The sequence below is a fragment of the Colias eurytheme genome, chromosome 13, assembly GCF_061535395.1.
Source record: "Colias eurytheme isolate Ceu_HAF_F1 chromosome 13, ilColEury1 Martin Lab GWU primary, whole genome shotgun sequence".
Classification (NCBI taxonomy): domain Eukaryota; kingdom Metazoa; phylum Arthropoda; class Insecta; order Lepidoptera; family Pieridae; genus Colias; species Colias eurytheme.
In genome coordinates this window covers 7,504,884-7,530,256 of record NC_142992.1, presented here as the reverse complement: position 1 = coordinate 7,530,256, position 25,373 = coordinate 7,504,884, and the positions used below count along the sequence as shown (strand labels likewise).

At 34.0% G+C, this 25,373-nt stretch overlaps 3 protein-coding genes across 4 annotated transcripts in view; 2 read left to right on the top strand and 1 right to left on the bottom strand.

Annotated features, from left to right (window-relative positions):
* Slmap (Sarcolemma associated protein) overlaps nt 1-22,937 on the top strand; it is a 35,317-nt gene extending 12,380 nt beyond the window's left edge. For both annotated transcript variants that reach the window (XM_090108457.1, XM_090108458.1), the window contains 11 exons: nt 1,648-1,782; nt 2,545-2,649; nt 14,770-14,988; nt 15,233-15,382; nt 15,678-15,779; nt 15,984-16,136; nt 16,605-16,698; nt 16,811-16,906; nt 17,359-17,465; nt 17,945-18,157; nt 20,259-22,937. In XM_090108457.1, the coding sequence (XP_089964583.1) occupies nt 1,648-1,782; nt 2,545-2,649; nt 14,770-14,988; nt 15,233-15,382; nt 15,678-15,779; nt 15,984-16,136; nt 16,605-16,698; nt 16,811-16,906; nt 17,359-17,465; nt 17,945-18,157; nt 20,259-20,942 (2,058 nt within the window). In that variant the 3' untranslated portion in view covers nt 20,943-22,937. The remainder of the gene's footprint in view (nt 1-1,647; nt 1,783-2,544; nt 2,650-14,769; nt 14,989-15,232; nt 15,383-15,677; nt 15,780-15,983; nt 16,137-16,604; nt 16,699-16,810; nt 16,907-17,358; nt 17,466-17,944; nt 18,158-20,258) is intronic.
* LOC149903505 (uncharacterized) lies at nt 3,839-6,423 on the top strand. The gene has a single exon (XM_090108861.1). It carries the CDS (start codon nt 3,858-3,860, stop codon nt 6,339-6,341), a length of 2,484 nt encoding a protein of 827 aa, XP_089964987.1. The 5' UTR covers nt 3,839-3,857; the 3' UTR covers nt 6,342-6,423.
* LOC149903504 (uncharacterized) lies at nt 11,539-12,974 on the bottom strand. The gene is made up of 6 exons (XM_090109027.1): nt 12,864-12,974; nt 12,692-12,784; nt 12,361-12,601; nt 12,142-12,225; nt 11,920-11,994; nt 11,539-11,839 (listed from the first exon to the last, which is right to left on the bottom strand). Exons 1-6 carry the CDS (start codon nt 12,881-12,883, stop codon nt 11,681-11,683), a joined length of 672 nt encoding a protein of 223 aa, XP_089965153.1. The 5' UTR covers nt 12,884-12,974; the 3' UTR covers nt 11,539-11,680.
* Nucleotides 22,938-25,373: the final 2,436 nt, after the last annotated feature.

Genomic DNA, 25,373 nt, shown 5'->3' with positions numbered 1-25,373 from the left:
TTTTAGCCTTTACAACGAGAATTGGATTACAATGAGCACATACATATTAGAGAAGTCTGCTATAGTGTTATTATTATAGATATTTAGTACGTATTAAATGTAATTTATTCAATAGAATCGTGTATTTATCGTCATGCGTACGCAGCAAGAAGTAAATTTCGTCCTTGGATAGAACATTTAGCGTAGTATCTACAAAATGTCCAAATTAGCATTGAGATATTACACGAGTTCAAACAACCACTCCAAAATAGGATACGAACGAAACGTTTATTAATTAACTAGCCACCCAACCCCTAGCTCCTCTCCTGTTGGTCGTAGCGCGATGGTATATAGCCTATAGCCTTACTCGATAAATGAGCTATCTAACACCGAAAGAATTTTTCAAATCGGACCAGTAGTTCCCGAGATTAGCGCGTTCAAACAAACAAACAAACTCTTCAGCTTTATAATATTAGTATAGATAAATGTATCGCGGCAATGTTATTATTTATCTATGGGATGTTATTGCGTTACAATAGTATGTTTAATGCGTTATGATCTATTTATGAAATTCTATAACGTCCGCTGTTAATTTCAACATTTATGAACGTAACGTTTTTATCACCATTAAAGGATACGCGGTTTTTATTGTTAAAATAACAGTTTACTGCATTCGAATAGTGGAAAGTTAAATAAAATGGGGTCCAACAGTTAAATCGATAAAAACACCGCCTGTTACCATATAGCATGATGAGTTACGTGCTACATTGAAACAGGTTTAGCATCCTTTTAATTGACGTAAATTTATATACACCTAGCGACAGGCGAGTTGCGACTTCATTGTTGCGGCTTTGTATATGTTATTGTTTTCACTGGTGGAACTTGCGGTTACTCATCATGTACTTTAAACATCCAGTTCTTACGTAAATTTATTACGTATAATAACAGAATTGAAAAGTCAAGAGAACTTTTTCATAAATAATAAATAATCGGTGTACTCTGAATGTTTCTAAATAAATTATGATAGGTATCTCAAATTATAGATACTTAAAGGATCAATTACGTGTCCAGTAAGTTAGTTGTTTAACTTGATATAGTAAATAACAGTAAAAGCTTTGATTGAAAACAACCTTTAAAGATCAACGCGTAGTAACCCTGACCGGGAGACGTTGGTTAACAGAATCAATGAAATATAAAGTGCAATAAGTGTGATTCATACAACGTCGAGGGCTTTTAAAAGTATTTAAGATTAACGATAAAATGTATGGCATTTTTACAAAGACGTACCTAGGCTATTAATTTATGATTGCACACGAGAAAGACAATTTTCCTTATCACGATTGCGAATGCTTCATATCTTCGACACAACTCACGCTAGTTACTGTGTAGATAAATGTTTCTTTGTCTTCCAATTTGCATTTGCGTACTATTCTTAGTACTAAGTATTGTGCAAGTAGTTTGCCGTTCTGGGAACTCAGAAGGGACAATCGGGCATTATGTATAACCAGATTTATTATTAATTGTAAAAAGTGATTAATATTAATGTGTAGATCAGTGGTGCGATGTTTAACGTCACGGCTTCTGTAATTATGATAGGTAGTCGAACCAATGAAGGGTAGAGGAGAGTAAATAGATGAAACATGTATGTATAAACAATGTTGTTTCCAGGACAACCAAAGCAGTAACGGCACATTTATAAACAACAACCGCTGCTCGTTTGTAAAGGAGCCGCACGAAGTGTACTCTGGCGATGTTGTACAGTTTGGGATCCCCGTCGTCGAGAATATTGGCAATTCAGAAAAGGTGAACTTATTGTCTATGGCATTAAGTCGAAGGTAGTTCGTATTGATTTGTATAGTTGATAGGGGACTACAACAGGATAACAATATTCATTTTTAGAGCAGAAGTTGTGTGGGTCAGATAGTACTTTAGATCTATTATTAATTACTATAAGTTTATTTCTAAAGAAACAGGTACAATATAATATGTAGACCCTCACCTTCAGACTAGTGGCAAAAATATAACTTATTTTGGTAATGTTTTGAAAAATATAATATATTCACCAATACGTCTCACAAAACGTTTTTAGTTTATCATAATAAACATAATTAAAATAATGTTATAAATATATTATTATAATAATATAATTATTATAATAACATAATTAAAATAATATAGTATTTAGTAAATAAATACATGTAGGGTTACATAATTATGTGAACAATCACACCTTCTGACCCCGCGGTCACGGTAACTGACCATTGCAACAGCCGGGTCGTTAACTAGCAGGGATTATTACTTATTATTTTTGGATTGTAACTGTAAATAACATCGAATACTTTATTTATAACTATTTCAAACATGTAAAATTTAAATTCTTGATGCGTATAGCAAACCATAATAACCCGTAAGAAAACCATCAACTATCTAATTGTATTCTAAAGTTGGTTGTACTTTACACTGCTTTTGTGTAATTATAATTATAAATTAATATGTATCAAATAATGCTAATAAGATAGGTACAGTAATTGATTAAAAATATTGATAATGCAATTGTTATTACAGAATACATTTCCGCCAGTGGTTGCACTTTTGAAGCTGTACCATCCTGACGGCACGGAGGCGAAACTGCATCTAAATGAATTATATCAATTGAACACTTATGTGCAGGTGAGTTTTTAAATATGTACATATATTTTCTTGAATTAAGATAATTCTTGCAATGACTTTTGTATTTAAATAATGTTTATTTATTATTTGATTTGAATTAAAATAAAATTGTTAAGTTAAGAAGAATAATTTACTTAATATTTTATGACGTTTAAATGTTTGGAAGTATGTGAATAATAAAACTCTTTCAAGCAAAAACTACTATATTTCTATCCAGTAGGTATGTATTGTCTAGTGGCTGAAATTAGATTAAGGCAATTACACGGTTCAACGACCTTAATGATTCTGTCACTACATTTGAATTTGTTTTTTTAACCGCCCTCTATAAATGGGTAATTTTCACGAAAATCCGAAATTCTTGTCCTTGGAGTTTATGTAAAAATCTAAGAAAGAAATGGATGTTATTAATATTTCTATACAATCCTCATAACTATACCTAACACTTTCACATGAGATTTTCGAGCTGTATAAATAAATAAATAAAAATGCATAACCAAAATGTTCCTAATATCATTCCCTCACTATGTCCCAAGTACCAATTTTATTTACTTTTATTTACCAAAAAAGCACAAAAATCATTCGAATCATATTCAAGTAGGCTGTATTGTATAAACATATTATATATTTATTGGAAAAACCGAAATAAGCGTTATACAGCAAAAAACGAATAAAATAATTAAATATTTATTAATGTCTCACATAAATAAATCATTCCCTCACACTATTACTGGCAGTTGAATTATGAACGCATTTCAAATAAAATACGAACGCTACCATTAGTTTTTGAATGTTGGCACTAATGTCAATTTATCAAAATGGCGAATTTTTTGTGATTGTGTTCGAATGTGCGCTGCAAAAAGATTTTATTAATTTTATGGCTAAATTAAATTTTTGACCGTCATTTCATCACATTCTAAAAAACCAAAAGGTAAGCACTTTAAGTGATTATAAGTTGCACAGATAAGATGGCTTTTGGGAGTTATTTTCTTAAGCAGAAAAATCATTTCCAAAGTAAGGTTATGTCACGAGTCCTTTACGTTTATTCTTTATTTCGTCATTCCCTCACCATCATTCCCTCATTAAAGTTTATGGTGAGGGAATGATGATATATGAGGGAATGATTTTTGGGTGGGCTAACTGGCTCTTTTTATTGTTATCTTTTAATTAACTCTTGAATTTATTGCTGCAATATTGTTGTAGGCTAAAAAATGTCAAGAAAAAAGAAGATAAGCAAAGAAGAAGCTAAATTGAAAAAGCAAGAATATGACCGAAAACGCAGGGAAAAAATGAAAGTTGATCCTGTAACACTTGAAGTACTTCGCCAAAAAGAAAGAATTAAATACCTTAAAAAAAAAGAAAAAGGTCAAGTTAAACCTATATCCGCAATGAGTTCCCGAGAAAGAAGACAAAAAAGGAAAAACTGGAAGAAAAATAGTCAAACATATAGAAACAAAACGATGAAAGTGCGAAAGAATTTAGCAAGACTGTTAGATGAGACACCGCCTCCTAGCCCAGAACCTATGCAAAATAATGATCAATTAAGAAATTTGGCAGTTAATCGGAGAAGGCAGCAACTCAGAAGACGTAGAGGAATACTTTATGCAAAAATATCCAGATTACAGGAAAAATTGAAACAAGAAATAAGAAGAAAAGAGAGATTCCGTAAGAGATGTCAAAGACAGAACAAAAATAATCAGACTTCACCAGAAGCTAAAGTATCCGCTCTCTTGAAGAACGTCCGCGTTCCTGAAATTGTTAAGAAGAAGCTTCTTCTATCAGAAGTTATTACTAAACAGCTACAAGATGGGTACAGTAATTTAAAGAAACATAGTGAAAAGAAAAAGTACTATGAAATAGTTAAACCAGATCTTTTGAAGAAGCATAAACTACTCAGCTTATCAAAACAGTTTTTCAAACAGGATTATAAAAAGAGGGTTTCTAGAAAAGTCAGTGATAAATTGATAAAGGTCAAAAAGGATGTTCAAGATTTTTTGGAAAAGGACGAAAATTCTCGAATGTGCCCAGGAAAGAAAGATTTTATAAGGTCAATGGGACAGGTGAAACAAAAACGTTTACTTTGCGATACCCTGAAAAATTTGCACAGTAAATTCCTGACTGCAGTTGAGTATAAAATAAGCTTGACAACTTTCTGCAGGTTTCGGCCTTTTTGGGTGACTTGGGCAAACATAAAAGACCGTAACACATGCAAATGTGTAATCCACGCAAATGTTCAACGAATGATTATGAAGTTACATGAAAATAGAGTATTGCCTTGCTGTAATCTTACTAATTTCTTGACCATGAGAACATGCAATGTCTATTCAACTAAATGTCTGTTACGAGAATGTGAAGGTTGTGCAAACAAAATGCTAGAGTATAATCTTCCACAGCCAAACAGAATAGTGACTTATCAACAGTGGATGTATGAAACTACATTCTTCGAAAAAAATGGAAAGATGAAGACTTGTAGAAAACCTATTTTAAAAGAGATCAAGCTTTCACTGAGATCATTGGTACTTCAATTAGAAAAAACTTTGCCTTCATTCTTTAAACACGTTGCTATAATAACACACCAGTATCAGACCATATCAGAACTTAAAAAGACTTTAGCTGACAATGAAGTCCTTATTCACATAGATTTCAGTGAAAATTATTGTTGCAAATACAACGAAGAGATTCAGGCAGTACATTTCGGAGGTGCAAGACAACAAGTTACACTACATACAGGAGTATTATATTTACGTGAAAATGGCACTGTAAAACCCTACACGTTTTGTTCTCTTTCTGAGAATAATAGACACGATGCAACGGCAGTATGGGCACACTTATTACCAGTTTTTGAGTGGCTTAAAAATCACAATCCAAACATTCACAGAATACACATGCTAAGTGATAGTCCTGTCAACCAATACAAGAACAAGTTCATGTTTCATCTAGTATATCATCATATAAATGATTTGTTTCCGGATGCGACATTTTTTGCGTGGAATTATTCAGAACCTGGCCATGGCAAAGGTGCCCCTGATGGCGTAGGTGGCACATTAAAAAGAACAGCTGATAAGGCAGTGGCTGAAGGCAAGGACATCGTAAATTTGAAATCTCTCAAAGAAATTTTGTTGGATAGATGTTCTTCAATAAAACTATTCGAAGTTACCACTGCTAATATCGCGAAGATAGAAGACTTAGTCAAACAGTCAACAATCATTGCTGCATTTCGTGGAACCCAAAAAATTCGTCAATTTGTCTTCAGTAATGATGTCTTGGAATTTAGAAGTCTTTCATGTTGTGAATGCGCAGAAAAGTGTAAACATTTTCACATGGGATATTACAAATCTTCAAAACGTTGCATCGAAAAACCATCACAGCCAACCACATCCTTTGAATTAAAATCACGAAACAAATCTTATGATGATGGACATTCGTCAAATGATGTTATTTGTACGCACAGTAATATCACTTACAATATTGGTGATAACGTACTTATCAAATGGGACGAAAATGTTTACCCAGGGGAAATAATATCAGTTTCTGAGGAAGGCGCTTTAGTAAAGTGTATGAAAAGAGGAACTAAATCTTGGAAGTGGCCTAAAATCAAAGATGAACAGTTATATGCCTGGCATGACATTCTGAGGAAGATTGAGCCTCCAAAATTAATCAGTAGGGGTTGTTATTTTATAAAAGACTTAAACTAGTCTAAAAGATCTGATTAAGATTTAATTGCAATTTTAAGACTGAATCGTTTAAGATTACAAATTTTAAAAGTAGGTTACCTACTAAATTAAAAGTTAATTTTTGTTTTGTTGAGTTAATACTAAACGTTCATTTTATGTATGAGACTAAAGTTTAAAATAAGAAGTTTTTCTGTTATAAAAAATGCTGTTAGAAGAATCTTTAAGTTAGCAAAGGTTTTGTTATTAAATTAAGTGCTATAACAAATAAAATTAAGTTTAAATTAGAGTTATGCCAAAGTGCTGCAATAATTTTGTGATTCGCTGAAATTACTCATTGATCTTACTTATTGTTTAAGAACAAAATTTCATTCAATAATGACATTCTGAGGAAGATTGAGCCTCCAAAATTAATCAGTAGGGGTTGTTATTTTATAAAAGACTTAAACTAGTCTAAAAGATCTGATTAAGATTTAATTGCAATTTTAAGACTGAATCGTTTAAGATTACAAATTTTAAAAGTAGGTTACCTACTAAATTAGAAGTTAATTTTTGTTTTGTTGAGTTAATACTAAACGTTCATTTTATGTATGAGACTAAAGTTTAAAATAAGAAGTTTTTCTGTTATAAAAAATGCTGTTAGAAGAATCTTTAAGTTAGCAAAGGTTTTGTTATTAAATTAAGTGCTATAACAAATAAAATTAAGTTTAAATTAGAGTTATGCCAAAGTGCTGCAATAATTTTGTGATTCGTTGAAATTACTCATTGATCTTACTTATTGTTTAAGAACAAAATTTCATTCAATAATTAAAGATTATACTTAAAAAAAACATTTTATTTGAAAAGCTTCTTTGTCTGTAATAATAATAATCATTCCCTCACCTTGATTGTCATTCCCTCACTTTGATTTTTTTTAATGTCCTCATAACTTTTATAAAACGCGATAATGTTTGGGACCACTACATAATTAAATTAAAGTAACATTAGTACTATCAAATTCACATACAAGAAATATCAAATAATTTAAATATTTTTTGGAATTTTAAGAGAGCCGAATTTCGCCATTTCGTGAAAATTACCCAAATATACATCGTTGTTGAAGTAAAAGTGACCAAAGATTATGGAATTGTATAGTGTATCGTATTGTATCGTAATGTGTTAGTTGGTTTCTACCTAATTTATGTTTTCTCTGAGAGGCAGTAACATATTACATTTATGAATAGTAAATATTGTGTAATGTAGGAAGACTCATCTTTCAACATTAACCGTTATAAGCAAAGTCTCTACTACATGACCCATTCTGGAGACCTTAAGATGACTAAGCAAGTAATTATAAGTTCTAAAGTGGGGAACAGTTAAGAAAACACCGATTTAGAAATTAATTTTATTCAACACGGACTCTAGTACTATATTCTGGAGACCTGATGATGGCTAGGGTGGAGAACATCTCACCTACAGAGATATAAAAGATGGAGTACATTATTTGACGTAATTCTATAGAACGGCCTCTACCATGTCATGGTGTATCGAATGGTAATGGTGACCAGGCAAATGTATTTAGCGTTCTCTGTATATCTCTTCATACCTAGTAGGAATATATGCATGCAACCTACACACACCGAAAAAAATAGGGAAACGGACAAGAAATCACATTTTTTTCGACTTGTTATGTATTTTGTTGTTAGTTCGGGGTTAATTTTTGAAAAACTCGCATAGTTCCCGTTCCCGTGGAATTTCCGGGATAAAACCTATCCTATATTAATCGTGGATAATGTAGCTTTTGAATGGTGAACGGAATTTTTAAAATCGGTCCAGTAGTTTATGAGCCTATTCATTACAATCAAACAAACAAACAAAGTTTTCCTCTTTATAATATTAGTGTAGAAGAAATCATCGGTTCACCCAGTTAAAAGTGCGGAGGTAACGGAACCAACAAAAAATTCAGTTGAATTGAGAATTTCGTCCTATAATGGCGTCGGCTAAAAATGTTGCTATACGTTTATGTCAGTTTTGACTTTCCTACGATTTTATACAATAATATAAAATTAAATGATTTTATACAATATTAAAAAAAATTGCTGATTTTCGGCGGTATGGCGACCATTTGGAACTGTCTGAAAAGTATGGCATGGCGATTTTCGTACATGGCTACTTATAGTCCGGGATACATCGCCCATTTTTGCAAGTGATTACTATCAAGCTAATTTTTCGTGAGTAGCTTTATTATGATGAGATGCCCAATAATTTCATGTACGAAACTCTCGATTGTGGAAGCTACCAGAGGAAACAAGGATAAAATATTTTGATTTGATGGTTCTTAAATATTAATTACTAACTGAATGTTTTTTTTTGTTCAATCTCAAGATAATTATCTAAATTATTCGAAAAAATATTTGTCCTACAAAATCTATGGTTTGATCAAAGAGTCCCCCTTTCCAATGTGTATCGATAACGAAGTCATCATAAATGATTACTAACCAGCTGATTTTTTTATTTTCACTTATTTCATACTTATATAATTCAACAGACATATTGTCCTACAAATTGCGTAATAAATATTTGAGAACCGTCAAATCAAAAATTTTTATCCTTGTTACCTCTGTAAGCTACCACAATCGAGAGTTTCGTACATGAAATTATTGGGCATCTCATCAAAATAAAGCTACTCACGAAAAATTAGCTTGATAGTAATCACTTGCAAAAATGGGCGATGTATCCCGGACTATTAGACTGGGGTAGAAGCCTTTAAAAATAATGAAAAGATAAAAAAAATCGCAGTCGGATGAAACCCATTAGAAAAGGAGGGGAACATGATGAAAATAAAAGGAAAAATAAATTACGGTCAATCCGAGTTCGGGAAGTGGGAGGGGGGAGCTTTTTAGAGAAAAAAATGGTTTCTCTCGATTTCCGACAAAACTACAAGTCCTACAGAAAAAAATTCAATGGCAAAGCTGTAGGTAAAAAAGTTCTACAACTTTTGTATTCACAATTTTTTCACATAACCTCAAAATTTAGGTGAAAAATTCAAAAAACCAAGTTTTTGGTCTTTTATTTTTATCTACTTCAAAATTTATTGTTTTTCTAAGAAATTTGGTGGAAACTTACTTTATTATGTCCCAAATACACTGTAATTTATTTGATTGAAAATATTTATTTTTTCGCCTTTTTTTTGAATTTATACCAAAAAAACAACCTAAATTTCAATCGAAAAGTCACCCGTCAAAATGTCAGCTTTTTTCAAAAACTGGGGGTGCCTTTTATTCATTGAAATCTCTACTTTCATATGGTGTAAAAAAAATAAACACCACTATAGTAAATGTTCTCAGGAAATGCATACAAACAGTGTGATAATGAGCTTTTACTAAATCAGGCACACTTCTCGAACTCTATATCTTCTCTTGTATCGGCTTTTCGGTAATATTTCAAAAGAAAAATAATTATCTGTTCTAAGTTTAATATTTTACAGCATATTCAAAAGCAAAATGATGTCGATAAAAACATTTCAGGTAGTTCGAGAAGTGTGCCTGATTTAGTAAAAGCTAATTTTCACACTGTTTGTATGCATTTCCTGAGAACGTTTACTATAGTGGTGTTTATTTTTTTTACACCATATGAAAGTAGAGATTTCAATGAATAAAAGGCACCCCCAGTTTTTGAAAAAAGGTGACATTTTGACGGGTGACTTTTCGATTGAAAATTATCAACACTGGATATTATTCAATGACGCCTTTCAAAAACAAAACTAATTTACAAACAGATTTTTATATCTTTACATACCTATTTTTAACTTTCATTTCATGAACTGCTCATGTAAATACCTATAACAATCTGGTTTAATTTAACAAAACATTCAATTCGGTGAATTTTAGCGTTATTTTGCAAAAAAAACCGCACGTACAGTCCCCCGTCCGAGTCGAACTGACACCGTCAAATTTCGTCGAAAATATGCAATAGAGGTGAGGTTTTATGTGGGTTTTATTATAAATTCGAGTTTTTTCTTGATAATTTAACGATAATAATGAAAATTGAAAAAACAATCAATACAAATTGTTACAAATATTATAACATATTTTTTGGTATAAATTTCATGTATAAATATGTAGCCGTTTTCCTAACAAAATGCGTTTTATGTTCAAAAAGGGGTTGATTTGTATGTATTTTTTTTATGTTTAGGCCGTTCTAAACTGAAAAGTAAACAATACACTTTGTTAATTATATCCTTGAGTATCACATATATTTTTTTTAAGACAATCGTACCAACAGTTTCCTCAACAAAATTCAATATGTATAAGGTGTTTTCCGGTTTTGACCATAGTAATCCCCTTAAACTAAAAAATATACTAAAATTTTTTAAAAATTTTTTAAATAAAAATTCCGACTTGGTGGACCACCATTTTTGTACGGCACTGAGCGGTTTCTTATTATTTTTAATGGATCTATCGATGGTTAAGAATGCCGTACAAAAATATATGACCAAAATTTACCGAGTCTACCTGTACTTTTCAATTCTCATCTGCACTCAGTTGGACAGCTTACAAGTGACGGCATAGTGATGAATCTTATTATTTTTTGCTCTTCTATCGTTCTAGATATGTCCCCTGGTGGTTCATTTGACCCATATTTTTTTCCTACGTGGGCTTGTAGTCTATAATTGATGTAGACAATGGAGAATGTTCACTAATTTTGATTATAAGCACTCCATATTCTCTGTCAAAAATAAATAATACTAGTGAAAAAATTACTTCGATACGTCAATTAGTTTCCGATTTAGAAGTAAAAGAAGTTGTAAACGCCCGGTGATGGTGTGACGTCACACTACAACACGCTCAATCTGGCTCACTCAGTCCCAAAGAATACTTATACTCTAAAAAAGAGAAGAAGCGCCACTGCGAACAAAAAAATGTACCCCTACGTTATCTGTCAATTTTAGTTCCTGCGAAGTAGGGACAGACTGCGCTACTGTCGCAATGTAAATTTTTGGCGGGAATTTAGAAATTCTACCATTCGGCGGGAAATTTAAAAATCTGCTATATACGGGCCATAGGGTTCCAATATTTTCAAGTTTTATTCATTCATTCATTTTATTTCGAGCAACATCAAGTGCATTAAATTACGAAGTTTTGAAGAATAAAATGTTATTAATTAGGCCAAACTGCACCATCTTGCTCGAAACAAAATGAATGAACCTTTGCCAGACTGCTTCAATAAAATAAAACAATGATTAAGAATTTTTCAATATTTTTATTTTTTTTGCCAGCTTTTTCTTGGCAGATTCAATGGAGAATTTTCTGTTCTCTAATAAACAAAATCGTCGAATTAATATTATAGCCACTGATTGCTCGATCATATTTTTATTGGCTAACTTATGTTAACTTATGCAGAACTTGCAGAACATCACTCCCTTTCTTCTGTTTTAAAGCAGTTTTGAGTTTGTTAACTTGCTTCAACAAGTATTTACATTTGTTGTAAACTTTATTCTCAGAAGCTGACAGCTTCTCTTTGTTCTGCGAAGATTCTTTTTTCTGAAACATTCAATATGGTTATTTATTTATTTATAATTATTAGGCAAGGTAGGTTACTCAGTAAAGGTTATTTTACTTACCAAAAATGATACTGAGGGTACTGATTCAGTTTTTGTATCCGCACTTAATTCCTCTGTAACTGTTTGGGATCGGGCCTGCAGAAGCAAAAAAACAATATTTTTGGTTAAGAATTTAACTTTTAAGTCGCAAAAATTTTATTCATAATGATAAAAAAAAATGTTTGTATAATGTTTGAACTTATAATATCTATGTTTATTCCATATTATGTTTATTCCACTTACCGCAAAAGACCCTGAAGTTAATGACTCAGTTTTAATCTCAGCAGTTGGTTCCTCAGTGACTGACATAACCGTATGGGACTGGGTCTGCGGAAGCAAAATGCAAATATTTTAGTTACCACTTTAATTGTTCTGCTCTCTGTAATCATTTATTAGTAATGAGTCAGAGTAATCATTTATATCAAACATGGTAAACAAAGTTTTCAAATAAGGAATTCTTACCCTTAGAACATTACAGATATTACTATGAGACGGTCCAGCTCTTGGTGAATGAAGATTTTCTTCATTTTCATCTATGGATGGAGTGGCAGATTTATGAAGACATATTTTTGCTGGTGTTGTGTAAGCAGAATCTGCAAAATGCTTACTGCAAATAACCTTACATGATTTTTGCAAATCGGCTAGAGCTTGAAAGTCAAACCAGTCTTTGTCTGGGTAACAAAACATTGCCCATGACATCAATCTGAAAAAAAATTGCTAATGTCAATTAATAAAGCATTATTTTAAATAATCTTTATCCAAATTAAAACATTATGTAGTTTTATGAACTTACTGGTAAACATTTTCTTTATTTTTTCCAAGAGTCGGGAACCTGTGCATCCTCAACTCAGGGTTTGATACCTGATTAGCACCACACTTGGAGCATCTGAAAAATTACATCGCATGAGCCTTCATTGACAGACCTAATGATATTTACTCACAAAATAATAATAACTTTTACTAACCTCCGGTACACATGAGACATGGTGAACGAAGTAAATAACACACAGATTAGGTATTTAAAAACTATAGGAGTCTATTTCTCACTAAGTGTCTCAGTAAAACTGGCACAAAACTAGTCACTCACAAATTCATAACACAATACCGTATGGTGGTACATGAGCCTTGAATCACCCAAAGAACAAATACGGAGGAGACGCAGATGCTCGACTCGACGTATTGCTGCTGCTTGAGGATTGCAAGATGAAGAAATTGAGAGAAACCGAGCAAAACTTAAAAGTTATAAACCCGATAAAACTTTCTCGCAACTGTTTTTATTCAAAACAAATGTCACATCAGATAAAATAACGATGTTGCCAGTAAGAACTAGGAAATTCTACTTATAATCTTAAATTTCTACTAAATATTTTATTGTACAAAAGGAAAAACGTAACTTATTGTTTTTATACAAATAAATGTGTGTGTGTGTTTTTTTTATTGTAAATTTGAGTCATATTAGTGAAAATTTTAACAGTCACAATATTTTTTGTGATTTTTTAAATCTACCATGCACTCAATTTTACAAATAGCGGCCACACTTAAACTAGATCAACTATCATAAATTGTCTCTGTGTGCGTGAGTTCTCACCTACAGGGAAGTGATCACCCCCTGCTCAGTCCGCTAGCGATCGCGCGCCCGTGCCGTCGAAATTATAATTAAATACTTTTAAAAATGTCCAATCCAAATACCAGAAAATCATGTGTTGTTCCTAAATGTAAAAATACAACTACCAATTCGCCGGATAAGTTGTTTTTTTATAGTTGCAAAGGACGTAAGCTACATACATATTATAATATTTTGAGAACATTGCAGCTGTTTTGCGTTATCCTTTGTTTTCTATACAAGTTTTAATATACAGTTTATATTTACTTGTATATATATTGTTTTGTTTTTATTTACTTGTATACTAGACTGTGCTTCTGCTCTGCTCGTATGGGCTAAGTATAGGTAGATGGCTAGTAAGATTTTTTCTTGTTTTAAGTTGAGAATGATATGGAGAACTATACTAAAATATAAGTTGGTCGGGGGAAGAATTAAACAAAAACAGGGTATATATATTTATATATATTACTTATTATTATCGCAGATAAAACCAAAACTAAAAGTAATTACACAAAATGCTCTGACAAATATCTTGCAAATGTTTTAATATAATTGTTTATGAAAAAAAAATCTTAATAAGCCTATTACCATGTCAAGTAGAAAACGTAAAAGTGTGAAAATTAGAGCTAACTTGGTGATTTTTTTTTATCGAGTAAATTTTAATATTTTATGTTTTTGATTAAACAGAATCGTTGAACATATCATCTAGTTTGATACATATTTTATTTTTTAGATTTGGTCTTGAATATTACACGTATCATCCAATAGAAGATTGGTAATTTTGCTTTATACACACCGCGCGGGGACGCGGCCGCGCGGTGCGTTGTGACGTGACGTCACAAGCGGTCACGTGACTATTAGCGGGACTCGATATTTTTCGAAACTTTGAATGCGTATAAAATCAAAACTACTTGGTATTTTTGACTACGACAAAAACTAGTGTATTTGTATACATACAGGCTTTACTGAGACACAATTTCAAGGGATTTGGCATACCTAGTAACATTCTTCATTGTTAACAAATCACAGCAAGTCAACAACTATTAGCAAAGGGAGGGTAGTTGGGTTAAACGTCGTATAAACAGCGTCTGAACACCATGGCACGATTCATACGAATGCGTCACGATTCAAAGGAAAGCGGTATTTTATAGTATTCGACAGCTAAGCACGTTTGGACAGGAAATAGTGACATCTACATTGACAACTAAACTAACTAACTAAAAAAAGCAATAGTTACTAACAGTGTAATAATGTGTTTTGTGTTGCAGGAGGCGATCCAGCGCGAGGTGTCGCTGGAGACGCGGCTGCGCACGCTGCGCGAGTGCGTGGAGCGCACGCGCGGCGAGGCGCAGAGCGCGTGGGAGCTGTTCGTCGGCGAGCAGCGGCTGCTGATGCGCGTGCACACGCTCGAGGCGATGCTCGCGGCGGGCAAGCACCCGGACGCGCACCACGTGGCGCAGCTGCTCGCCGACAAGAAGAACTATCAGGTAAGCGCCTACCATAATATGTAAATGTGTTTGTTAGACATGGAAATGGGATAGTGTTAAGGAACAATACTTTGTTGGTGGATAGCATAGTATGAAAAATATATTATGGCATTTGAACCTACTATCACGTATCGTAAACTGCGCGCTGAAATGGTTGAAAAGCTAATGGCATATAACGTGTTTATATTCCAAGAGGCGATAAATAAAACATATTTTTGTGCTAAAATATTTATCATATTAACAGGAAGTGGCGCTAGAGAGTCTGCGGACGGCGCACGAGCAGCGGCTGGCGCTGGAGGAGAGCCTGGAGCGGCGCAGCAGGGAGGCGGCCGCGCTGCACAACCACAACTGCGCGCTGCGGCTGGCCGCCAACAACGCGCTCGCTGAGTTGCAGGTCGGTACTCGCTGTTAGTGGGCGGCCCGTTGTCATGGCAACGGGCATTGCTTTACGGTGTCTGCGGACGGCGCACGACTATGTCTTTACTGATGAGAGATGACGATTAAAAAAAATACGATCACAACGCGGGAATCTATTCTTTAAAAAAATTCTCATTTAAATTTTATATAGAGCATTTGAATGCTATAAAATTCAATTTCAAATCTTTTTTTTTACCTCGAGAAAAACAGTTAATATTTTATGTATTAATAATTTAAATGTGTAAAAATTTCAATCAAGCAATATTTTCCAGAAAATGGCAGCACGATGCGAGCGTAAAATGTGTGCGGCGCGACTTGCAATATCCACCGCTGAGGAACGGGAGAGCGCTCTACGGAAAAGATTACCACTCACTGTGAGTTCTTAAATGTCAAATACTTAAATAAATAAAAATATTTTTTTTTTAATAAAAGTAATTTTTGGCAAACAACATCACAGTTATACTTACATGCCATGATATTATGTTCTAAAGTTGTAAACATTTTCTATGAAAAATATCCATTAGGTTCAATGATAATATTGCCTTGTGTGTTTTAAATTGTATTTGATTATTTTACAGTATTCAGTACAAAACGGCGAAGCGAAAATGTTGGTACTCAGTTCGGACAGTAACAAAATACAAGACGCGAAACGGAGTGGCTCCCTCGAGGAGGCTGTGAAATCATTGCCCGATTATATCAAGATGTTATTGCCTCCCAGTGTTCTCAATAAGGTCAGTGTACATGAAACTAGCAATGCACCCCGGCTCCGGCTGTATCTGTAACTTGTAGCATACAGGGATGACGTATCCAAATGTGAAGGATTTTTTGAATTTGGTCGAGTAGTTTCTCGTTTTTCAAGCGCGAAAAGCAAACGAACTCTTCAGCTTTATGTTATTACTTTAGATGTAATTCACAGTAATAGTGATTACGTCAAACATAACTTCACATCGTAGTGTGGTTTTGAATTAATGCTTAGGTTACAGGTAATATAATATCTATCATTCATGAATTGTTTTGGTTTGCAATACTTGAGTAATAATTTTATAAATGGTTATTAGTACAAAATTTTATAGATTCCATTTTTCATCATATTGAATACTCCTTTATTATTTTAATTAATAATAAAAATGGATTCAAAATGTTAAATACCTACAATTTTAATTAGTAAACTCATTTGATTGAAATATTTTTTGTTACAGGTGGGAATAAAAGCGATATCGGCTGATGGCAAATCTGTAAAGGACATCGATTTAATACTAAAGAAAAATATGATTAATAATACCGAAAATAAGGGTACTAATATTTTTATTCTTTTCCCTTTTGTGTCTTAACATGATCTTCATGTTCATAACAAATGTGCGTTTTTTCGTAAACCGGCTGAAAAAAAATCTATTTATATTTACAGAGAAACAGCAAGAAGAAGAAAGCTCAGGGGCGAGCGGTGAAAAGACAGACGAAACAAATTCATGTGAAGATGACGAGAAATCGCGACTTAATCATGGTTAGCATTTTCACTTAGATACTTTTATGATTTGTTACTATAGTACGATTCAAACTTAATGGCGGCTCGCAACATCGTACGATCCGATGCGCAGAAAACAATTTTAGGTATTAGCGGGACGTTAAGGTACCTGTGCGCACCCGCACTCGCACCTGCACCTAACTTCCGAACCGCCATTAAGTTTGAATCGAACTATACAAGAGCAACAAGTATAGCTAATCCAATTTGTAAAAATAAATAATCTATCTCCATGCCAAATATCATAAAGATCCGATATGTAATGTATTCATGTTAAAGATTCAAATATGTGCACGAACTTGCATTCATAAAATAGAATATACAGATTGATTGTTTTTTACGTGAAATATTCCTCTTAACGAACTTTCAATAACATAATTGAAATATTTTAATGTTCACTAGCATATATTTATTCGAACATAATTGAATTTCAGAGGGCGATAACGAGGTAGAGTCTTCTAAGCCGCTTGACGGCGAGATCCATGCGGACAACAACGCGAACTCCACGTTCACCGAGGCTGATAGCCGAGAGGAATCTCCTGTGAGTTGCAAATTTATTTGAATATTACTTTTACTCTTTAAATTTTAAGCTGAGGCTTGATCCTCCTCCCTGAATTTATGAATTCTTCATCTTTCTCTAGATCGTCTTGATGATTGATTTATTCAATGTCAAGTAACAATTAAACAAGAATATAATTTATACTTTAGTTAAGTCACTACTTAAAATGAAGGGATCAAATAGAACAAAAAAAATATTTTGTAATATTTTATTCACATTACTAGCATAAATACAATAGTAAAAGTAAATAAAAGCTATGAACTAAAATAAAAATTATGATGTTGATTTTGGAACGCTAATGTAATTTTTTTATGTATCGGTCTATGTTAAATTTATTCGATTCAGTCAATAGTTTTCTAAACTCGTTAATATAAATTAGTTTTCTCTCTTTCTTTCAATATTGTACCAAATTATATTCATTTAAAAAATTTTCATTTATTTTTTCATTAAAATTCGACCAGAGCAAAGCGGGCGTCGAGTACGCGAACATCCTGCGCGTGATGGGCGGCCTCAACGAGGAGATCAAGGCGCTCCGCGAGCGGCTCGCGGCCAGCGGCGCGGAGAACGAGCAGCTGCGCGGCGTCCGCGACGAGCTGCTCGCCGCCCGGGAGCCCGCCGAGCTGCCCGACACGCACGACGCGGCCACCTACCGCGCCACCATCGCCGACCTGCAGGTATGCCTGCCTACCTGCGCGACATTACTAAAGTCCGGACGCGAACTATACTCTGTCCATTATATTATTAGCTTTTTGACAGCTTCACGCCTATGAAGGATTGTATTGTTTAGGTTTATAATGTCATACAAGTAATATTGTACTTCATGGACAGGCCCCGCCCACTTAGTGATGTCTACACAGAATTATTCAATGATGGTTCGATAGATTATAATAATCGATAGAAATACTCTGTAAAATATATCCGATACATAAAAACTCTTCTATTATGTTATGTAATTTAAACATAAAGACAACCAAATCTTAAGATAGAAACCAATAAATAATAAAATATTAGTTTAGCTTAGTTTTAACATAAAATGCATCGATATGTGGTTTTATTGTTACATATCTTATTAGTACGTTTACGTTTTAATTATTATTTACGTACCTGATTCGATTTATGATAATATTTTGAATTTATAATCGGAATGGTATCACAATCGATAATCTTTTGGACATCTTCTGGTATCACCTGCTGAGCTGTCAAAAGGCAATTCTTATAGTGGACAGACTATAGGAAGAATTTCGTTATTACCTGTCACTGTCACTCCCGTGTAAAAATAATGTGTCTTGCTCGCACAGATGCAATGCCCGCCGTCCTCAGTGATTGTAAACCTTTAATCTGAGAGCGTAAAGTTTGTTCTTGATTGCATGTGGTTTTTTTATTGACCTTGAGTCACGACAAAACGTATCGTATAATATATCGTGGTTATTGAAAAAGCATAAAATGTAACTAATAACTATAAGGTATTGTAAATGAATAAAGGACATTTATTTAATAAGTTGTAAAAAACATTTTCTCCTCCAAACATTTTATGCACTTCATTCAAAAAATATGTTTGTGACCACTGTCAGTAGGTAAAGAGGTCATTGTACGAAATTCTTCCTGCTCCGCGACTGGACTTTAGCTATACTATAGTCGGCACAGAGAAACATGATCCCTATGACACTGACAGTTATTCCCGAGACAAAACCTTGTAATGGCGTCACCATTAAATTAGTAACGTATTCGACGCGTCCAAAAATAGCATTTATTAATTTTTACGTAGCTTTATGACATTACAATGATATTCCGTTGGAATTATGTATAACAATTCTTAACATATTATACAAGAAATTATTTCAATCTGACTTTACGTTTACGTCCTGCAAAACTTACATCGTTTGGTATTTATCGACTAGTGCGGAAAGTATCGATAGACATATTATGTCGATAATGGAAATAGTGCATAATTTTAACACCGAAAAATCAAACCAAATAGTGAGACTATACTTGAAAAATATCTATGATAACCTACCTATGATAACAAAAGTTTTTCAGGCAAATTAAATAGGGATTTCCATTTTCATGATAAAATATATACTAGCGAATATGTATATTGTCCTGTCTTAGTTATGAATATGAATGGTCAACAGTCAATGGTTCTAATAAATAATAACTCCATCTATTGAATATTTAATCAATCCAGTCAGCAATGGCGCCATATGTAAGAATCGTTTGGAGCTAACAGATAATTCTGACTGTCAAATAATAATTTTCTATAAAATAATTTTTTTTATAGAAAATTATTATAGAAAATATTATATTTTGGAGTCCATTATGTATACAGATAAATGTACTAATACTAGTGTCCCGCCTACGACTGGGCTTATAAAGTGCTCTATATCACTTTCTGACTAGAATCAACTTACTACTATTATTTATTAGTTATTACTATATCCAGTTAAAAAAAACATGCCATAAATTCGGCCCATTGTGACAGAAAGACAAACAAACAAATATAGATATCTCTTATTATATTAGAAAGGAAGCATGGATAAATATGTACTATGTCAATTGGATTCAATCTTCTTCTATTCTGTATAAAAAAATATCATGATTAATAATGGTTTAGGGAATTGAAAATATTTATAGTCCCCTTATTATAAAAAATGCTTAGTACTTTTGTATATTATGTATGGGGATGGGTTTGCGGGGATGGAACAAGGTATCTAAACAAAAGATGATTTTAATTGTTTAATTTATTTATTCATTTTATTAAAACAAGTCAATTTGCAGGCTCAACTAACTCGTTCAACGGTAACGGAGGAGGCCAACATGGCAGAGATAAAGCGGCTCGCCTCTAATGCCGCCGAGATGCAGGCAGAACTCGCATTCCGTCCCACGCGCGCCGACATTGACGACCTCTCGGCCGTCGTGGGCAGCCTGCGCGCCGAAGTGCTCGACAGGGACAAGCAGATACAGCGCCTGCAGGCCGCCATCGAAAAGGAGACGAAGCAAGCGGACACCGTCGACAAAGCGGTCGAAACGTCGCCGGAGGACCTGCGCGAACCCTCGCCGGACGACAGCATAGACACCAAGAAGATCTCTGCCGAAATAGACGAGCTATTCCGCCTCGACGACGACGACGACGACGAGACCGAGTCGACGGCGACAGAGATCAACCGGGACGAGAGCGAGGCCGTGGAAACGGAGTGCGCGCTCAGCGAGTACGTGCGGCTGGACGACGAGCGGCGCCTGCAGCTGAGCCTGCAGAACGGCAGCCTGCACGCGCTGGAGGAGGAGCTGGTGCGCGCCAAGGAGCGCTGGGCCGAGGGGTGCGCCGAGCGGGCCCGCCTCGCCGCGCAGCTGGCCCAGCTGCAGGCCAAGCCGCTGCGGCTGGACGCGTCGCACGCCGTGGCGCTGGCCGTGCCCGTGCTGCTCGCCTGCCTGTACTACGTGCTGCTGCCCTACGTCTCCTGATTGACGGCCACCTGGGACCCGCCCGGGTACGCTTAGCACCCGACGGCACGTTCTCGCTCTCAGGAACTTTTGCTCACCGTTTTTTGTGCGAATTTTTAATGAATATCGAATATCGACTTTCTATACGAGCGTTCGACGGCGGCCACGCGGGTCGGCGCGCGGCGACCGGGTACCTCGATTCGAATATTATGTTTATGTTACTGTTCGAAGGCTGAGTATTTATGTCCTAGAGTAATTTAGAGTATATTATGACGTTGGAGATTGTTTTGTTGGCCTTCGTTTTGGTAAATTAGCGTGCGCGCCGCCGATTCGCATCGCGTGCTCGGGTTCGAACGATTCGATCGAGCTCGTTTCGGAAGTGCCATTCGTTGAAGTGACGCGAGTGCGCCGGAGCTCGGTACACGTTTGGAGACGTTTGTGTAATATAGTATTGTTTCTGTAAAAAGTGTCAGTATCTTATAATAGAAATTAATATAAATTCGTTGTTGATATCTGCCATAATAAATAACTGTATATTATTTTAATCTTAAGGCCTAACGACTGTTCTATCTTGTAATAAATTTGTCGTCGTACGGTTCGTGTAAATTCTAAATCGTTCTATAGGTAGACTATCTCGCAATGGCAGAAGGGTCACATTGTTTCGCGGCGCATGTTTTAGTGGGCGTAGTTTGTTACACTAGACGCTCCATACGAACAATATGTATAACTGCGTTTTATCACAAGCCTACCTATGCCGCCTTCAAGAAATAGGCTATTGAAGAAAAAATATGAATATATTCTGCTGTGTTCTTATCTTCGTTGAATATTATTCATTTGTGTGTTCATTCTCTATGTATAGGATTGCGTCGCCGATAGACCGCCATCATTTTCTTAAAGAGAGAAAAATAAGTATGTATTCGTATTGCAACAACATGACTTCATTCTGAAAAATAAAGTATCGAAATTGTGTATTTTGACCAATAATTATAAAACCTGTCTTAAGCAAACTATAAAAGATTATTGTAAATTTATATGGACTGAGATTTTCATGTTTAGATAGATGCAGTTCTTAAAAAATGTTATGTCACACAAAAAGTGATAAAAAATACGTTAAAATCGATTTCTAAAATTTAGTGCAACGCTTGTATTGTGATGTTGATAGTGAATTATACTAAATGTAATAAATGCGAATGAAGCAATGCAAGGGCGACGAAGTTCTCATTACTATCGAAAGTTGCACATATCATGTATAGGTAACGAGTGGTTATGGGCATTTACATTTATTGATTTGGTGGCGAGGTTATTTCGAATCGTTTGCATTTTTCTAGTCTTTAGAATCGACATCGTTTGGTTGCGTGACATTTAATATTTCAATATCGATTTTTTATCTGTGTTCGAATCGAGTGACACTATCGATTAATTTGATTTTGCGTTACACTTTGAATCGAATACATCGCTTACTCAATCGATGGGTTTTTGTAGAATTAAAATTAACACATTAGAAAGGGCAGTTTAGTTGCAATACTCACAGTTAGTTAATTTGATGTAGATTTTGAGTTATATTATGAATAGGTCATGCTTATTGTATTGCATCGTTTTGAATATGTTTTGAATGATGTAATAAGTGACGGTGTGTGTTTTAATTGATCGGCGCTTGCGATCTCGGCGACCTTAGAGATTGCTTCGCTCTGTGATGTCAACGCCAATAGATAATTTTGTAACAAACGTATAACTAACAAATTATATTAATTATCATTAAGGTAAATATAACTACCACGTTGAAACACTATCTTTTTATTGAATATTTATTTTTTATTGTTGCACATGTATTGTTATGTTCGATGTTTTATTATGCGTTTAAACCACCTTATTGTAAATAGATGTATTTTGTAATCCTTATGTTTAGTTTCATTGCGTCGAAGACTTTTATGTTGTATTTTAAAGAGTAAATAATATTGCATTCAATGTGGATGTACTGATAAATTTATTGGAAATAATATTGATTTGTTTAAATAATGGTTTTATTTTCCTATCCTTTAATAAAGCTGCAGTGGTATGATGGTACTTTCTTTCGATATACATATTTAATCTGTAATACTAGAATGAAGTAAAAATTAATTTTATAAAAGTAACGCTGAATAAATAGACTGGCCTTTAAAAATAATGAAAAGATAAAAAAAAATCGCAGTCGGATGAAACCCATTAGAAAAGGAGGGGAATATGATAAAAATGTAAGGAAAAATAAATTACGGTCAATCCGAGTTCGGGAAGTGGGAGGGGGGAGCTTTTAAGAGAAAAAAATGGTCTCTCTCGATTTCCGACAAAACTACAAGTCCTACGGAAAAAAGTTCAATGGCAAAGTTGTTGGTAATAAAAGGATCTACAACTTTTGTATTCACAATTTTTTCACATAACCTCAAAATTTAGGTGAAAAATTAAAAAAACCAAGTTTTTGGTTTTTTATTTTTATCTACTTCAAAATTTATTGCTTTTCTACGAAATTTGGTGAAAACTTACTTTATTATGTCCCAAATACACTGTAATTTATTTGATTGAATATATTTATTTTTTCGCCTTATTTTGAATGAATACCAAAAAAACAACCTAATTTTCAATCGAAAAGTCACCCGTCAAAATATCAGCTTTTTTCAAAAACTTGGGGTGCCTTTTATTCATTGAAATCTCTACTTTCATATGGTGTAAAAAAAATAAACACCACCATAGTAAATGTTCTCAGGAAATGCATACAAACAGTGTGATAATGAGCTTTTTCTAAATCAGGCAAACTTTGCCATTGAACTTTTTTCCGTAGGACTTGTAGTTTTGTCGGAAATCGAGAGAGACCATTTTTTTCTCTTAAAAGCTCCCCCCTCCCACTTCCCGAACTCGGATTGACCGTAATTTATTTTTCCTTACATTTTTATCATATTCCCCTCCTTTTCTAATGGGTTTCATCCGACTGCGATTTTTTTTTGTTTCAAAAATTATCTACTCTAGTCTAAAACGTGTCTTAGGCAAATATATCTACTTCTAAATAAAACGAACACTGACTTGTCCAGAATCCAGATACTTACTTATTGTCAATTACAATTTTTGTCCTCTAGTTGAAAGTATTGGAACATATTTTTATAATTATTAAAACAATTCAAACTGGCCATTTGTAAAAATCATTTCGACTTATTAAATAGCTCTTCACTCATCTTAATTTTTTTTTACAATTTGGACGGAGGGAATCTTTACATTCAATAATCGTACTAGCTGACTCAGCAAACGTTCGGCAAGGATGCCGTTATCACTTTTGGGTATAAAAATAGTTTACAACCTATTTTCAGACCTCCGGAATATACAAAATATTCATTTCATTCAAATCGGTCAAGCCGTTTCCGAGAAGTTTGGCAACTAACACTGACACGAAAATTTTATACCATTATTATCTATAGATATGTATAAAAGAAATTCGTGCTAGCTATACCATTTATAACTCAGAAACTGCAGGAACGGCTGAACAGATTTCAATAATCTTTGGATCGTTGTATTTCTCTTCGCTTAGATTAGGATAAATTAGGATAATAAACAGTAAATATGTTTAGAGCGTTGAAAGACGAACTTAAATATAGGTACGAAATATCTCCATGAAAATCGATATTAATATTCTCAGAGAGTTTATTAAGATTCCGCATAAGTCCAAATAAAAATAAAAATAAATTCTACATCATTTCTACACTACATTTTTATTATGAAAGTTCAAAAGGAATTGGTACATACATCAGCTGTTAAAAAGATCAATGGTGCGTACCTACTTGCTGGGCTACAAAACTACACGTATAAAGTAATGTGAATTAATAAATTAAATTAACACACTTTATTGTACATATACAATAATATATAAACAATAATATGATACTAACTAGTAATATATAACACAACTAGCGGTCCGCCCCGGCTTCGCCCGTGGTACATATTTCGCAATAAAAAGTAGCCTATGTCTTTTCTCGGGTATCAAAATATGTCCATACCAAATTTCTTGCAAATTGGTTCAGTAGTTTAGGCGTGATTGAGTAACAGACAGGCAGACAGAGTTACTTTCGCATTTATAATATTAGTATGGATTGGCGGTGTTATAACTTTGCAGTGATCTCTGCCAGGCAAACACAAAGAAGTAAGGTAAAACAACTGAAATGTAAAAAAATGTAATTCGCAACCTTTTTTAGTTAAGCTGAAGAAAAACAAAATTAAATGATTAATATTTATTATTTATTTTCGCCCATCCCGTAGAAAAAGAATACATCACTTATATAGAGAGAAAAGTTGAAGTTCTGTTCAATATAACACATTTCATGAAATATCCCCAATTGGAAATGTCCATTTAAAACTAACAGAAAACACGGCAAACCTGTGCCTGCAGTTCAGTCCCTTTTGGAAAATAAACAGTGAAGTTGGTTGAACTTGTTT